Here is a 16,027-nt window from a genome sequence, read left to right as displayed (position 1 = left end):
TGCAAGAGACCTGGGACTTGGGAGAAGATTCATCTTCCAGCAGGACAATGACCCCAAACATACAGCCAAAGCCACACTGGAGTGGCTTAAAAACAAAAAGATCAATGTCCTGGAGTGGCCCAGTCAAAGCCCGGACCTCAATCCAATTGAGAATATGTGGAAAGAGTTGAAAATTGCTGTTCACCAAAGGTTCCCATCCAACTTGACAGAGCTTGAGCAATTTTGCAAAGAAGAATGGGCAAAAATTGCAGTGTCCAGATGTGCAAAGCTGGTAGAGACTTATCCAAATAGACTCATGGCTGTAATTGCTGCCAAAGGTGCCTCTACCAAATATTGACTCAAGGGGGTGAATAGTTATGCAATCAATTATTTTCTGTTTTCTATTTCTAATTAATTTAGAACAATTTGTAGATTTTATTTTTCACTTTGATGTTATGGAATTTTTTGTGTTGATTAGTGGCAAAAACTCTAATTAAATCAGTTTTGATTCCATGTTGTAACACAATAAAATGTGGAAAAGTCCAAGGGGGTGGTGAATACTTTTGACAGCCGCTATATAATGTCCAGGACTGGAAGCTTGCCTTGGGGGTGCAGCATTTGACCCTAGCTTATATGTTTATTTTAAATTTCAACACCAGAACAGATACTTGGAATGTTAACATCTTATTTTCAAGGAACATCCCAAAAGGCAGCAATTCACAACTGAAATATATCCTTAGAATCATTTAGAGGATATAAACATCAACTAAATCAGTTTGTCATTGCAGGGATTGTACAGATAGACTTACAGAAACAATGTGCATGGACAGACAGACAGACAGACAGACAGAGACACAGATAGACAGACAGACAGGCAGTCAGGCAGTCAGGCAGTCAGGCAGACAGACAGACAGACAGGCTGTGTGATGGTATTTGTGCTGCTGATTTTTCTTCAGTATGGAAGTTAAGGATATACAGAGACAATAAGGTTTTTATATAATACCATTCAAGACTTCATACATGCATTAGCATAGACAGTATGTATAAATAAATGAATACTAGTTTCTTTACATTGTAAACTTCCATTCTCTTTTATTGTTTACAGCTTTGTGTATGCAGTTTGTGCTGTACTGTGACCAAATGGTTGAACAGCACTGAACATTAAGGCAGCAGTCAGTGGAAACTGGCACTTGGCAAACAGCCAAGCTGACACTGGTGGTATTTGTATCATTGAATGATAGGAAGCTGTCTTAAACTTAAATTGACTTATCCAATAAGGAAGTTAGAGATGTACACAGCCAATTGTGTTTTCCATGACACCCAAGCTGGCAGTCCCCCACAGTATCTATCTTGCAGAACGGATACTCTTTCAATCTACAGTATAACAGCAGTAGCTATAAATCAGCAAGTATCTGCAGAGTAGTGTGACCCAACAGGTACACAACAGCCCAGAAACTTTGATTTAAAGTTTGCTAGTTATAGTCACTAATTTTGTACCATTCAAAAGTGTGTGTGTGTGTGTGTGTGTGTGTGTGTGTGTGTGTGTGTGTATCGCATCATCTAAATGCAGATGAGCGCGATCTTATTGAGCAGTAGAAGGAAGGAAACCCGAGAGTTGATCAAAGAACAATCTTTAATTCAAATGCAAAGTAATGAGTCCCCGAAATGTATTTCCTGTGAGTTTTTTTTTTTTTTTTATTGGTCTCGGAAAATTAGCCTGTAACACTATTTTTTTGGATTTTTTCTTTAATTGCAAGGCACAGCAGTGTGATTTATTACGGGAGCTCAGCCAATCAGAGCTCAAGGAGCAGCACTCATGTGACGCAGAAGCTCTTTTGGGAGGAGTTAACCCTTTAACGCGCTACAGGGTTTAAATCCTTGGAAGTACACGTCCGTTTCGTGCATCTGTCCGGGACGGGAGGGAGAGAAACAGAGGCATAAAGAAAGACAGCACTCAAAACAGAGAAAGCTCTTTCAGCCAAGAAAGCAGCAAATCATTTGGAATAAATAACACAGACCCTTTCTTCGGAATACGGGGAAGGAAAAAAGAAGAATCTCTCTTTTTTTTTTTTTTTTTTTTGCATTCATCTCAAACCTGGTTCTTCGGCAGAAAGACACACAAAAAAGTTGGAATTAAATATCAGAAGCGGATCGGAGTCGGTGTTTTGTGTCAGAACTAAACCGATTTCCTCAAGCAGTTTAGTTTTTGATATATTATCATTTGCGCAGATTATTTTGCGATTGTTTTGCACAGCCCTAGTATATTTTGTATATATAAAGACGACTGTTTTTCACCAGTTATAGACTAATATTTATTAAATTAATAGCGGTACGCCTGGCTCTGTTATAAATTATCTGTCAAAAAAAACTTGATTTACAAAGAAGAACAAAAACGCAAGATCCTGGATTTTTGTATTTTTTGTGAGAAACCCCCAGAGTTCAGTAACTCCATCGGGGGCTGCTAATCCTTGCAATGGATTCGAGGAGGATCGCATTAAGTTGCTGGTTCCTGTTTCTCGCAAAGGTAAGTTGAAACATTTTACATGAAATTACATTGTATCCCAGGCTTTGAAGAAGTTTCCAAACAAAACTATAAAGAGTATAATCGATATACCGTATTGTATGAAAAATGCCTATATATCCTAATAATAATAATAATAATAATAATAATAATAATAATAATAATAATAATAATAATAATATATAAATTATCATAAAAACGCGTATCACCACAACACACACACACACACATCACAGTGTGTGTGTGTGTGTGTTAAACCGGTATTACAACCAAGAGTAATTCTACTTTAAATGACTCTACATGTACAGTAAGTTAAATATGATTTATATATATATAATTTACAATGTAGCCAGCTATAGAGGAGTTACACCACATTTATAATTTATATCGCTTTCTGTGTAACTGTATAGGAATCCACAGAAAACCGGTGTAGATTGAGGGCATGTATGTTAGTTTATGTATTCACCCATATTCCCGTTGTATACTGTGTTCTGGTGGCCCCTAGTATCAGTGCCCCATCCCTCACCCCCCAGTCTCCGTGACCGTTTAAACTGAGACTGTGCCTCACCCTTCACCACAACATAACGCAAACCTGCCACAAGCCTTCAAAGCAGATATGTTCACAATAGTGGCATTTCAGCACGTATATCAAAAATCGTTTTTTAACGGGATTGGGTCGTTAGACTTTTTTCTTTTTTTAAATAATAGGTTTTAGCTCTTATTTATTGTAGTTGAGGTGTCAGGCATGAAATTAAATTTAATTATTAGTAGTACTTTTTTTTTCTAGGCTGGACTTTGTAGACTACTAAAGTCGGCCTTAAAAAATAGTTTACAGCAAGTAGATACTCGTTCCCAAATAGAATACATATGCTGTTGCAAACACGTTTTCATTCATTGGACTACTCCCTAGATAAGACTATTTTTTAAACATATGTTTTCCGTTTTCCACATTTCGCCAGTCTGGATTTCAACCATATCTGTCCCTCTTTCTAATTATGCGTTGGATAAAATCCTCGTCCATCTCCGCATTTCCTGACTAAGTTATTAATACTACAGTCAGTATATCCGCCGACCCCTCCCCCCCTGGCTGGGAGGGGGGGGGGGGGGGGGGGGGAGGGGGGGGGGGGGGGGGGGAGAGGGGGGGGGGGGGGGGGGCTATTGTTTAAGAACCATGGATTCGTTGTGCAGTAAGGTAGTTCGCTTTTCAAACTCTTCCCCGCCCTATTGATGTAGACTCGAGAGAGGGTAAGGAGGAGAAGAAGGAAGCGGGTAGTCGGCAGACTTCCCAAGAGTCACTATCAGTAGTAGCAGATTTTCTCTACTTCCGATTCAAATCGAAATAATAATAACTTCTTATTTGCTTGTTTTAGAATGGCATGAGCATTAAGACGAAACCACGCTTCTGAAAAAACGGTTCAAAACACATTGCTTCCATTATACACATTGTTTATTGTAACCCTTTGGGAAGTACTCAGGGCAGATTTTTAGTCAGACACGCATGTTTCTAAAAACTCTCGACTTCAGTACTAGTCTAGCTAGCACATATGCTACACACTAGGCATTTAAAATGCGTACCTCTAAACCTCAGACCAAAACTATCTACACAAATATACTTATCACTTAAATTCATGACATCGAATAGCGTTCCTAACTCAATGTACAGCTTTAAAACTCGGTCCATTGAGAGAGAGAGAGAGAGAGAGAGAGAGAGAGAGAGAGAGAGAGAGAGAGACTAAACAAAAAAAAAACTTCCAATAGACTGAGAATACAGCAAAAATAATCCATATGTGACTGTTTGCATGTTATGAATTGATCAGTCATTTTTGAAAAACATATCTACGTTTTGCCTTTTTCCTAACTTGTAAAAAACATTGTGTGCAGTGTCTGTGCTCTGTAACTTTGCACAGTTACGCATTTACGTTGTAGAAATTATGATAAATAAACATTATTCAATTACATTTATGGTAAATATGCAGACAATTAAGTCGTCCTTGCATTGTATCTATCCGTTTCAATGTGTGAATCCCAGATTATTTATTTATTTTTTAATTTGACGCAGACGAATATTTTGCGTTCTGTTTTATGTTTTATAACCTGTGAGACAGACAGCTGCCTTATTTTTTTCTGCACGCGGTAAAAGCGTGCTGTATAATAACAGATCACTTTTAAATAAATCATTAAGAACTAACTATGGTTGTAAACAGTCTCTAGTCTTTTCAACTTTTGAATTAAAAAAAAAATCCAGGATAAAGAATAAAAACTATGAATGAGCCATACCAACCTAGTGCCAGTGGTAATATTGCCACTGACAGTAGCACCAGCCAGTTGTGGCATACACAAACAAAACAAACAAACAAACTTAAAAATATGACATTCATAACGAAGGAAGGGAGGTGGCAAGTAGATGTTCTAGCATTTTTTTAAATTCCTCATCCGTTACCAGGCTCCAGTATTTTTTAAAGTTTGCAAAACCTTGGGGATGGGGTGAGTTTCGGGGACAAAGACGATAAGGGGGTATCAAGACAGACCTTTCCAAATATGTATATTAGTTAACGCAAAGGCAAGCTGTTTCTGTCCAGAAGAGTAATGTCTTCTTTAGTACTCCGCTCTGTTTATATAAAGAAAGGGCTTGTGAGTGTACTGCATACTTGGGTGATGATAAAAGACAGGAAAATAAAGTAAACTGGAAAGACACCGAACAGAGACTGGCATTCTGTCAAGAGTGGCATTATTGATTAGGTAAGACCCCAACACTGTAGTGGCACAGAAAAGGCACAGTGGAAATCGGGGCTGCAGCAAGCAGCTCAGAATCTCAGATTTAGTGGCAGCCCAGACCGTGTCCCGCACTGCACTCTTGCTGTCTTTGCATTACTTGGAAGCGGCTGGCTGTCTTCAGTTAAAGTCTCAGTGATTCATCCCTTTGTTCCTGTCCTGTAAAGAAGCTTAAAGAAACAGAGCCTTTGTTGAAACTGTCCCATGTTAGCTGCTCTTTACAAGACAGATACTGCTAAAGTAAAATTGACAAGATTTTTGTTTTAAGTCTTAACTGTACAATAGGATAAAAGGTAAGAGTGGATCAGAGAGGTGATTTGAACCCAACTCTAACTGGCAAAATTGTCTCCTTATATTCTTTGCTCAGGGAATATAATATTTATTTTTTCAAAAATCTTTTAAGCTGCTGCACAGGGGTATGAAAGTTTATACACAAAGAGCGAGGTGAGTTCTCACCCCAGGGGCCGCAGAGAAAGAGAGGGGAGTGTGAGTGAGAATGTCTGAGGATGAATGAGGAATTTGAGACAGTCCGCACTCCAGGGAGCTTGCCTTTGATTCAGTTTATATATATGTATCACTAAATGAAGAGAAGCTTTTCAGGGACTTCCTTGACTGGAGCTTGAACCCACACCTCTCACCTCGCTGGAGTCCAGTGTTCAAACACTCTGCCTCATGGCCTACAGAGGACCATTTGTTGTTTAAGAACAGTGTTTGGGGCTTTTAATTTAAAAGAAATAAATCAACAACCGCTCCCCCCCCCCCCCCCCCCCCCCCCCCTCGCCACACACCTTTCTCATCTCTAGAGGTGTCCTGTTTCAGAGACCCCAGGGAGGCTCCTGCAGCATGCAAGAGGTCACTTTACACCATTGTACTGCCTGTTGAGTTCAAAAGGACTGCAACCATTACAATTTAATTACAAATGTTACTTGGATAAAGAAGCATGGTTGCAACTTGTATTTTGATGGCCTGCTTAAGTAGTTTGAAATTGTGCACTTTTTTTTAGTCGAGAGCAGCTGGGTTTGAAATTGAGGTAGTTAAGTATAGGAATATGTACTGTACATTATAAAAAAAACGTTTAACTCCAGTCCCAAAGTGGTTAATATGTTGTGGAAACCTATACAATAAAACAATGGGATATTTAAAGATACAAAATATACCTTCCCACCCCTAGTTGGTCACAAGGCATCTAGATTTTGCTTTACCATTCACATTCAAATGATCCACTCTTCATTTTTTCACATGAGGGTGTTATACAGTGTGCCTTGAAAAAGTAGGGCTCTAGGACCAGTTGGAGGAGGCTCCCTGTCAGCACTGCAGTTCTGCACATGTTCCCCAGGCGGCGGCAGCGCCTCCCCTGTGAATTTTATAAAGATCAGAGGGATTTTTTGAGAGAGGGGAGGGCAATGTTTGTTCCCATCACACAGGCCCTAGGGCTGCCCAGTGGTTTTATACATATGTGCATATTTAAGATTCCGTTTTTTGAGAAGGGAGAGAGAAAGAGAAGGAGAGGTGTTAGAGGGAAGCGGGGACCTCTCTCAACACACCTGGAGGGAGAAGGGACATCAAAGACTTCCCTCTGCCCAAACAAAACCACACAAACAAATAAACCCCCTCTTGTGATCTCCCCTATCACACAGGAGATAGTTTACAACAACAAGCTGTTAACACTGGTCTGGGATGCGCAAATCCTAGTTAAAGCCTTTCTTCTTTTCTTTTGCTTCAGAGCCTAATTAAAAACATTTGTCTCTTGATAGTTCTGCAGGGGCTTCTTGTAAATCAACATTCAGTGTGGCCCTAAACCAGACTTCGTAGGTGCATTAATATGCATATCATTGAGTGAGAGCAGGAACTGCTTTGGTCACACGGAATGCATGAGCACCTATTATCACAGCAGTCTACTCCTGGGTCTGCAATTTGCAACATTATCTTTTAAAACCATCAATGTGAAACATATTGGAAGCTTCAAGTTAAGGTTGAAAAAGTCCATCAAACTTGTTAATTACCAGTTTTGTCCTTTTACACAGTGGTTTGTGTATTTTTATTTACAAACCAATCTTGTATAACATGAGTTGTTATGTGTTTGCTACAAAATTGTTGGTGTTGTTGTTAGTTACTTATTTCTTTTTCTAACCCATATTTATTTATATGTTCTGTTTCGTAACAGAATGAGAGCACAAACAAAGTCAGGTCTTTATGTTCTTTTAAAGGGAATGGAAATACAACAGTGACCCACACAGTCTATAGCATTTTGATTCTGTTAGCTAATAAAAAGCGGAGTCGACCCTCGATCAGTGCAGTGTTGCCCTGGGCGCAGTCTGAGTGTGTCTGTGTTTGAATCGCAGGTTGCCGCAGGAGACGTCTGCGAGAGTAACCGCTTCACGGAGGATGGCAAGTGCTGTGACCTTTGCCCCTTAGGATTTGGGGTTGCTGTCGAATGTGGCAAAACCAACACCCAGTGCGAAGCCTGCCAGGAGGGTAAGCCTTCAGGAACTGTGGGATATACCTACTCACCTCCTCAACACCAGCTTGGGGGGGTCAGGAAATATCTGACATCACACTGGGGGTGAGCGCTCCATTCAGGGCCAGTGATCTAATACCCCTGCATGGTGTTAGGAGGAGGGAGGAAGGAGGGGAGCCGGGTCTTTGAAGAAGATGTTGCACTGTCTGGGATCCAATTGAAATACCAAAGAACAAATACATTTGCATTGTATTATATTGTTAATGCTGGCTTGTATACCAGTGAGATTTCTCCCAAGTGATGTAAATGCACTATCCTCATGTCTCTCAATCCCTAACCAGTGTCTCCCCCTGCTGTCTATTGCAGGTGTGACATTCTCTGCTCTCCCTGGCACCCCCTGCAGCCTGTGCTCGCTCTGCCCCCAGGGTATCCAGGTGACGGGTCTCTGCACAGCCACGCAGGACACGCAGTGCAACTGCGGCGACGGCTTCTTCCTGAATGTGGTGAATGGCTCTGACCCTCTGTGCGCTCCCTGCTCATCCTGTGGGAAAGGGCTGGGTGTGGAGTGGGAATGCGGGCTTCACCGGGACACCATGTGCAAGGCCTGCCCAGCGGGAACCTACTCGGAGGAGAACAGCCAGACTGAGACCTGCCTCAATTGCACAACCTGCCAGGAGAGTGAGGTGCAGATCCGAGAGTGCACTGCCAACTCCGACACACTCTGCATGGGTAAGACACAGGCACAGACACAAAGACACACAGTAATGCTGTTTATACTTACATCTTGGACCTGAGCTGGCTGAGGCTCGATCAGATTAAAATATTCTTATCACTAGAACCACTTGAGCACAGACCTAAGATGGCTTTGGCACCATATGCATGCGCAAAGCCCCTGAATGCGTGCCCAATTACATACTATCGACCACCCCATGCAGGAAGACATTTTCCCTCCCAAACACAGATGTGGAAGTGTTTAAATTTTCAACAAGCACATGAAAGCCTCACAGTAGAGCAAAAAACAGAGCCCCTTCTTGAGCAAGCCACTGGTAGGACGGCTGCGTTTATACTACTACAAAAAAAGACCTAAGCCGCTGTTCTGAAAATGTCTGCTACCTAGAAATCTTAGCTACTTGCACAAACTATGCGTATGTGATTCATCGTTTGTTGTTGTTTTTTTGTGACACACCTAAGCATAATTTTGTTTACATTCATTAACTTAAACTTTATTTATTTATGTATATTTGGTTTTATCTGTCCTATTATATATTAACCAAAACTTAATTGTATGTTACTTAGATTTGTTACCTATGTGACCGTTGAATGCAAATGCTGTTCAGCATATATCAATTTGAGATTTTGGAGTTAACATTAAGCTAATTTGAGTAGCCTTACTAAGTTACAGCTAGCTATTTTTTGTTACATATGTTTTGTAAAAATACTTATTTTATTTACAGGGTAGCCATTTGAGCTGCCATTTATGCCTTTCCAAATGAGCTACCTGAGATTTAATGGGTTAAAGCCTGTTTCAGTCAAAACATAGGGAAGGTGAGGTGAAACGCTATTTTTCAGAATAGTCTATTAATCTGTGCTACCGGGGGAGGTGTAGATTTTCAGACTAAAAGTTGTGGCCGAATTTTCACCGATACATTGTACACTGGTATTCCCAGACACACACACACACACACACACACACACACACACACACACACACACACACACACAAGAGCATGGGTACTGATAATATCAAAGTGACTGTTGCTATTGCTGATATTGAAATAAATATAATAATAAAGACTTCTAGTTGAAACTTTTTTTTACAGATGATGGTGCTCATGTTTATTGCAGAAACTCAAGAACAGGGGGAGGGGGGAGACATATTTAAGGCTGTCCACTTATCCCAACTCCCTCTTGTGAAGGTTCTTTAATTCTGTCTGCTGCTTTGCCCAGTTATTTCACCCCCCCCCCCCACTTCTGTTCCTTACCTCTGTATTTCATTCTTCTCCATTCCCCTGGAGCAGTTGGGTCTGTGTGTGAGGATTTGGTTAATCAGCACACAAAGTTGGAGCAGCTCATACGTGGGGTCAAAGAAAGGTCATGACCTATGGCCCCTAAGAAGGAGTAGCAGCTTCCATAGCTCTGATCCTTAAAATAACCATGCTTGAGCCAACTGGAACAGGGGCCTAAACAATGTGCTGTCCCAATAGCTGTGAGTCGAGAAATGCTTATACCCAGCAATTTAATAGTTTAGAATTGAGTCCTGCTGAATGGGAAAGAAAATGAATCTATTAGGGTAATGCTGCATCTGTCTAGCTAAACTTTCTGCAGCGTTAGTAACTCCTGTGGCAGCTACTTGGCGAGTAATTCATAACTGCATATCAGTTGCCAGGAGATGAAGTGTACCCCAAGTGTTTAATAGCAGAGTAATCCTGGGCCTGGCCTGCCCCCACCCCCTTCCTGTCGGAGCATTAACACCCGCTCACCACATGGCCTTTGGAATGTTAGCCCTTCCTAATAAGGACAGATCATAGCCAGCCGCCAGTGAGGAGTTCTTACAGGATAACCACTGCAGTGCTGCACTGAGACTTCACTGACGCATTCATTACTGCATTTTTGTGAAACAAAACCGCTTGGAATGATATTTCTGCTGAATTGGGAGCACTGGATTGTGAGCTTAATTTTAGGTTTGTTTGGTTTTTAATCAGAGTTGCTTGTTTGGGTGTGCACTCTGGTATAGCCAGCCCTCTAAACAAAGCTGATTATATTAAAATAACTTTCAACTGGCTCGTCAACAGTTCAGTGAAGTTAGCAGAAGCAGCCATAACAACTGTTGCATTACTATGTTAGATGTTAGTGTATATGACCTAAGTAATAAATTGTCACATGAAGGACATATCCGATCAAGGTATCAATATTGAAGTATGGCTCCTGTCCGAGGTTTCCCCCAGTGTGTGTGTGCCTGCTGACTAACCCACCACTTACTCCCTCTCTGCCCCACTCAGACAAGAAATTGATGATCTTGCAGAGACAGGGCACTGCCAACCCGAAGGACTCCCCTCGCCGCGTGGGTCCCGTGGAGTCTGAGACCAGCACCTACCCCAGCTCCCCAGACTTCATCCCTCAGGAGGACAGCGGCAAGAACATCATCCCAGTGTACTGCTCCATCCTGGCAGCCGTCGTCATTGGCCTGATCATCTATGTCGCATACAAGTGGTCAGTACAGCCTTCATCCTCCCAGTTACCTTAAAACTGCACTAGGACATCCCCTGTGTCGCCAGACTGAACTCTAATTTAAAAAAAAAAATGGCTTGATATTTTCCTCAGCCTGGATAATTACAGTCAAACCTTGATTATCCGAGCACTGTTTTGTTGTGTGCTGCTCTGTTTATCCCAGAAAAATGTGATATTCAACCCTCAATTTCTGGTATTTACTAAACAGTGCATTTCAATATGTTTATATATTTAAAGGTAAAAAGGTTGAATTATAGCTTTTTCGATGGTTTCTTGATTGGGAAAGTCATGTAAACAATTTCACCTCTTAGTCCCTATTAGTCTGGATAATAGAGACCTTGCTGTATTAGCACGGCCCACCCCCTCCTTTTTAACAGTGGAAAGTCTGCAACAGGACAGGTTAAGTCTTATTAAAATCCAGCACCGTTTAGATAATAAAAATAGACCCTGGTATTTCAAAGCACTTGATAGAATCCCAATAGGGATAAGGAGATGTAGGGTTACAGCACCGTGTTTTAGCAGCTGTCCTCTGACACTCCTGAGGTTCGGTTGCTTTCAGAGCAGAGGTGGTAATGCCCTCTGTATTGCCTTTATTGTTGATAGGCAGGGCAGGAAGAAGAGGAGGGGGAGGGAGGGTTCTCTGTGCCGTGTATACAGTGATGATAGACAGGCAGGCAGGCACTGAGTTTCTTTTACTCTCTGCCTCAGCACATCTCTTCATAATCCCCATTGCTGTTGTGTTGCAGACACTAGTAGAATTCCTCTCCAATGTACACTGGCTAAAGACTGAGCTGCCTTCAAAGCAGAGGATTAAACTTTCCCCAAAACAGATCTTGCCAGGGCCCCACTGTGACAGAGCACTGTCCCCCCAGGAGCTGGGGAATTTGGAACTGTTCAAAATGCTTCAGTCCCCTGTTTTTAAACTCATTCTGTTTTGAAGTACAAGCATAAACAGCACTCAAGAGGCAAGCTGAAATTGTCCAATTCATTGTTTATGTAACAGCAATGAAGTACGCCGTCTACAGTGCCGACAAAAAGTTTGTGAACCCCTTAGGATTTTCACATATTTCAAACCTAAAAGATTATTAGAGCTTAATCTAAATCCTAATAATAGAGCAGGATAACCCGATTAAACAAATGACACAAAAACATGATACTTTTTCAACATTTATTTATCCACAAATGATTCAACATTCAATATCCATGTGTGAAAAAGTATGTGAACCTTTAGATTCAGTAACTGTTGGCACCCCCTTGAGCAGCAATGACTTACTAAGAGTTTCCTGTAACTGTTGCTCAGTCTCTCACATCGGTTTTGAGGAATTTTGGCCCATTCCTCCTTACAGAACTGCTTCCACTCGGTGACATTTGAGGGCTTCCTTGCATGGACAGCTCGCTTCAAGTCCTGCCACAACATTTCGATGGGGTTTAGGTCCGGACTTTGACTAGGCCATTCTAAAACACAGAATTTCTTCTTCTGCAGCCAATCTTTCAGAATTTCTTCTTTTTTTGTAAATCTGCTTGTATGTTTAGGATCGTTGTCTTGCTGCCTGACCCACTTTCGGTTCAGCTTCAGCTCACTGTCTGACATTCTCCTGTAGAATCTTCTGATACAATGCAGAATTCATGGTTGTGTCAATGATGGCAAGCCATCCAGGATCTGAGGCAGCAAAGCAACCCGAAACCATCACGCTCCCACCACTATGCTTGACGGTTGGGACGAGGTTCTTATGTTCGAACGCAGTGTTTGGTTTTCGCCAAACATAACTTTTCTCGTTGAGGCCAAAAAGTTCTACCTTTGACTCGTCTGTCCAGAGAACATTGTACCAGAAGTCTTGTGGATCATGTATGTGCTCTTTGGCGAACTTCAGATGGGCAGCAATGTTTTTTTTTTTAGAGAGCTTTGGTTTCTTCCTGACTATCCTTCCATGAACACCATTCTTGTTCAGTCTTTTTCTGATAGTTGAGTCATGAACACTCACATTAGCCAAGGCGAGAGTGGCTTGTAGATCCTTGGATGTTACTCTGGGGTCCTTTGTGACTTCCTTGATGATTTTCCGGTTTGTCTTGGAGAGATATTGGTTAGACGAGGGTAGAGTGACTGTACACTTGAACTCTCTCCATTTGTAGTCTGACAGTTGACTGGTGGAGCCCCAAATCCTTAGAAATGGTTTTGTAACCCTTTCTAGACTGATGAGCATCTATAACTGTTTTTCTGAGGTTCTCAGAGATTTCTTTTGATCTTGGCATGACTTGTTTCCACACACCTGTATGGTGAAGACCAAACTCACAAAGTTTCTAATCTTTATATAGGGTGGGGCCTCCCAAACTCACCCCTGAAGATGTACCTAATTATTTAAACACCTGATTCTAATTATCCCCTTAAATGAGCTGATAAAACCAGGGGTTCACTTACTTTTTCACATACCCTTAATTACTCATTATTTGTCTAATTCATACATAGTTTTGCTTCAAAAGACATGGAATTGGTTAATATAAACCCTATTAGATATTTAAGAAAAGATTGGTTTTGATTAAAGAAGGCTATCATGGTAAAGCTATGGAATTTCCATAATTATCATTGGGGTTTACAGACTTTTTCTCGGCACTGTAAGAAGCCTTCTGAGAACTAAACAAGTCCATGCATTGGGAAGCTCTCTGTTTTGGTGTGTTTACAGTTCATCACAAGCTGTATTTCCAGTCATAGTTTAATGATTGTTTTATTTCTCATCCATGTGTGTTTAATAGTTCAATAAAAGACTCACGTTTTCCTATCCTCTTCTCAGCTGGACCTCATGCAAGCAGAAGCAGCAGCTGGCAAAAGCACGTGCCGGCGAGCTCAGCTGCTCCCCTGAAGGAGAGAAGCTGCACAGCGACAGCGGGGTCTTCCTGGATACACACAGCTTGCAGGAGACACAGCAGCTCAAAGGTGAGGGGATGAGAGATGCAGGCCAGGGCTCAGATCTAAATCTAGGTTAAAACAACATGTTAAACACAAATCTCTAGGCGGGAGTTTTGTCAAGCACCTAAAATGCCAAGAAAGTAGGATAGACAGGAATTAAAAAAAGAGGTGGAAAGTGTAAAAGAAACCAATGTTTACATGAGAATAACGGGCTAGCAACTTTACAGTCTGGTGTGGTTAGTTTGCTGATGGTTATTGTTTTTCCCCTTGCAGGCAATAAACTGGAGAGCTGTCTGTACCTCAATGTTGCCCCCCAGAGGCAGGAGGAGATTGAGAAGCTGCTGCTGGACACCTCCAGCGGTGGGAAGGGCTGGCGCCACCTGGCTGCTCAGCTGGGGTATGAGCAGGATCGTGTGGACACGTTTGGGCGGGGCGAGGACCCTGTGCACACCCTGCTGTCCGATTGGTCTGCTCAGGAGGGCGCCACCGTGTCAGTGCTATACGCTGCGCTGAGCTGCATCGAGAGGAGTGAAGTGGCCGCGGCTCTAAGCAGACCAGCCGAGGCCAGCTCCGTGGTGTGACCTGGGACAGAGAGAGAGAGAACTGCGGGGGAGCTGGAGGGAGGGAGAGATTAACATATGCATATCTCCCAGAGAGAAATCCAAATGACTAGAGGTCTGAAGTGTTAGAAATCTGAGAAATGAAACACCTTGAACGAAATTAAACTGAACAGCAGGGTACAGCCTTTTGAAGTGACAAGCCAATGCATCTGATGAGGCTGCTGGCAGAAGATGATTGCCAAGTAAAAGCAGCAAATCTGAAATCCTGCAGATGGAGCACGCTTCACAAGGAATGAAGCATTCACTTACTTTCCACTCCCATTTTCCCACTGCCCTGTATGTAACAGTATTTTTAGTGCTATTGCTAGATAATCCTAGTTAAAACTACCAAACAATACTGACGCCCAGAAAGAGAAATGACAACTGCCAAAACTGACCTGGGCACCTGGGATTCCAGCTGGTCAGTTGGCCCAGGGGAATCTGAAGAACAGACATGAATAAGGTGGTCAGACAACAAAGTGGCAATACACTGGGATTTTAGTCCTGTGAGTCTTGGTTGGGCAGTTTGAAGTATAACAGACAAGGAATGCTCAGAGTCAGGCTAAATGTCATTTCGTTGCAGTAGGTATGCAAAACATTTAGAGTTACAGCATGTGCCCAACAGTGGCGCTGTGTGCTGTGTAAAAAATTCCATTAGATAATATTCTTGGATGTGTTCTAGTCTGGCATACATTAAGCTTAGTTCATATTGAACAGAATGGAAACTTAGAGCTTAGAGGTTAGAGCTGGGGACCAGGGGCCTGTGGGGGCCTTGGCATGAATCCCAGCTCAGACACTTCCTGACAGGTATGTGTGATCTAGTGCCTCTTGTCACAGTATATCTGGAACCAAACAGCAGCCCGCTGGAAAGGGAGATGTTGTCTACAAATTGAGCTATCATTTTGTATTCTATAAATATATAAATAGGTTTACATGTTTCAAACCTCAGGTGTTAAGATGCGCTATGAATTGCGTGGGCTTGCTTTCCTCAAGAGAATGGGCTAGATTCTCAAAGATATTTACTTCAAATGGTAATATTTATTACATTATACTAAAACAATTCAGAGCATTTATGGGCTTGTCTTAAGTTGCTTATTTGTATTAAATTGAAAGTGTGCTAAAAAGGAATTGTATGGCAGTTTGGAGTAAACATATATTTGAGAATCAAGCCCAGTGTTTTAGAATGCTTTATGTGATACAACCTAACCTGAACACAACAGTTTGCCCTGTGCCCAGTCAGAGAGTGAACTAAAGTCAGACTGACTCCTTGAATTGTAACCAGTTCTAGATACCATACCAACTTGCAAGAAGTGCTACCCACAGTGGGTGCACTGGGCATTTCAAGAAACCCATGAGCTATTTCCAATGTATGCAGTATACACACAGTAATGTACAGAAGCGGTCCATCATGCTTTTTGTGGTTTGAAACCTGGCCACAGACCTCTGCACACCACCCCCCTGGTTCTATCTTTCTTTTTATATATGTTATATTGTTCTTTCCATTCATTCACTCTTTTTTTATCTTGATTTCTTACACTTTAGCTGATGTTTTCAAATTATTATTATAT

General features: G+C 41.8%; 1 protein-coding gene across 1 annotated transcript; it reads left to right on the top strand.

Moving 5' to 3' along the window:
- Nucleotides 1-1,807: 1,807 nt before the first annotated feature.
- On the top strand, nt 1,808-16,027 carry LOC121314675 (tumor necrosis factor receptor superfamily member 16-like). Its single transcript, XM_041248169.1, has 6 exons — nt 1,808-2,503; nt 7,615-7,747; nt 8,097-8,459; nt 10,730-10,940; nt 13,745-13,887; nt 14,134-16,027. The coding sequence occupies exons 1-6, from the start codon at nt 2,453-2,455 to the stop codon at nt 14,439-14,441; spliced, it is 1,209 nt and encodes a 402-aa protein (XP_041104103.1). The 5' UTR covers nt 1,808-2,452; the 3' UTR covers nt 14,442-16,027.

The sequence above is a fragment of the Polyodon spathula genome, chromosome 4 (genome assembly GCF_017654505.1).
Source record: "Polyodon spathula isolate WHYD16114869_AA chromosome 4, ASM1765450v1, whole genome shotgun sequence".
Taxonomy (NCBI): Eukaryota; Metazoa; Chordata; class Actinopteri; order Acipenseriformes; family Polyodontidae; genus Polyodon; species Polyodon spathula.
Note: the sequence above shows the minus strand (reverse complement) of the source record. Positions and strands in the feature narration are given on the sequence as shown.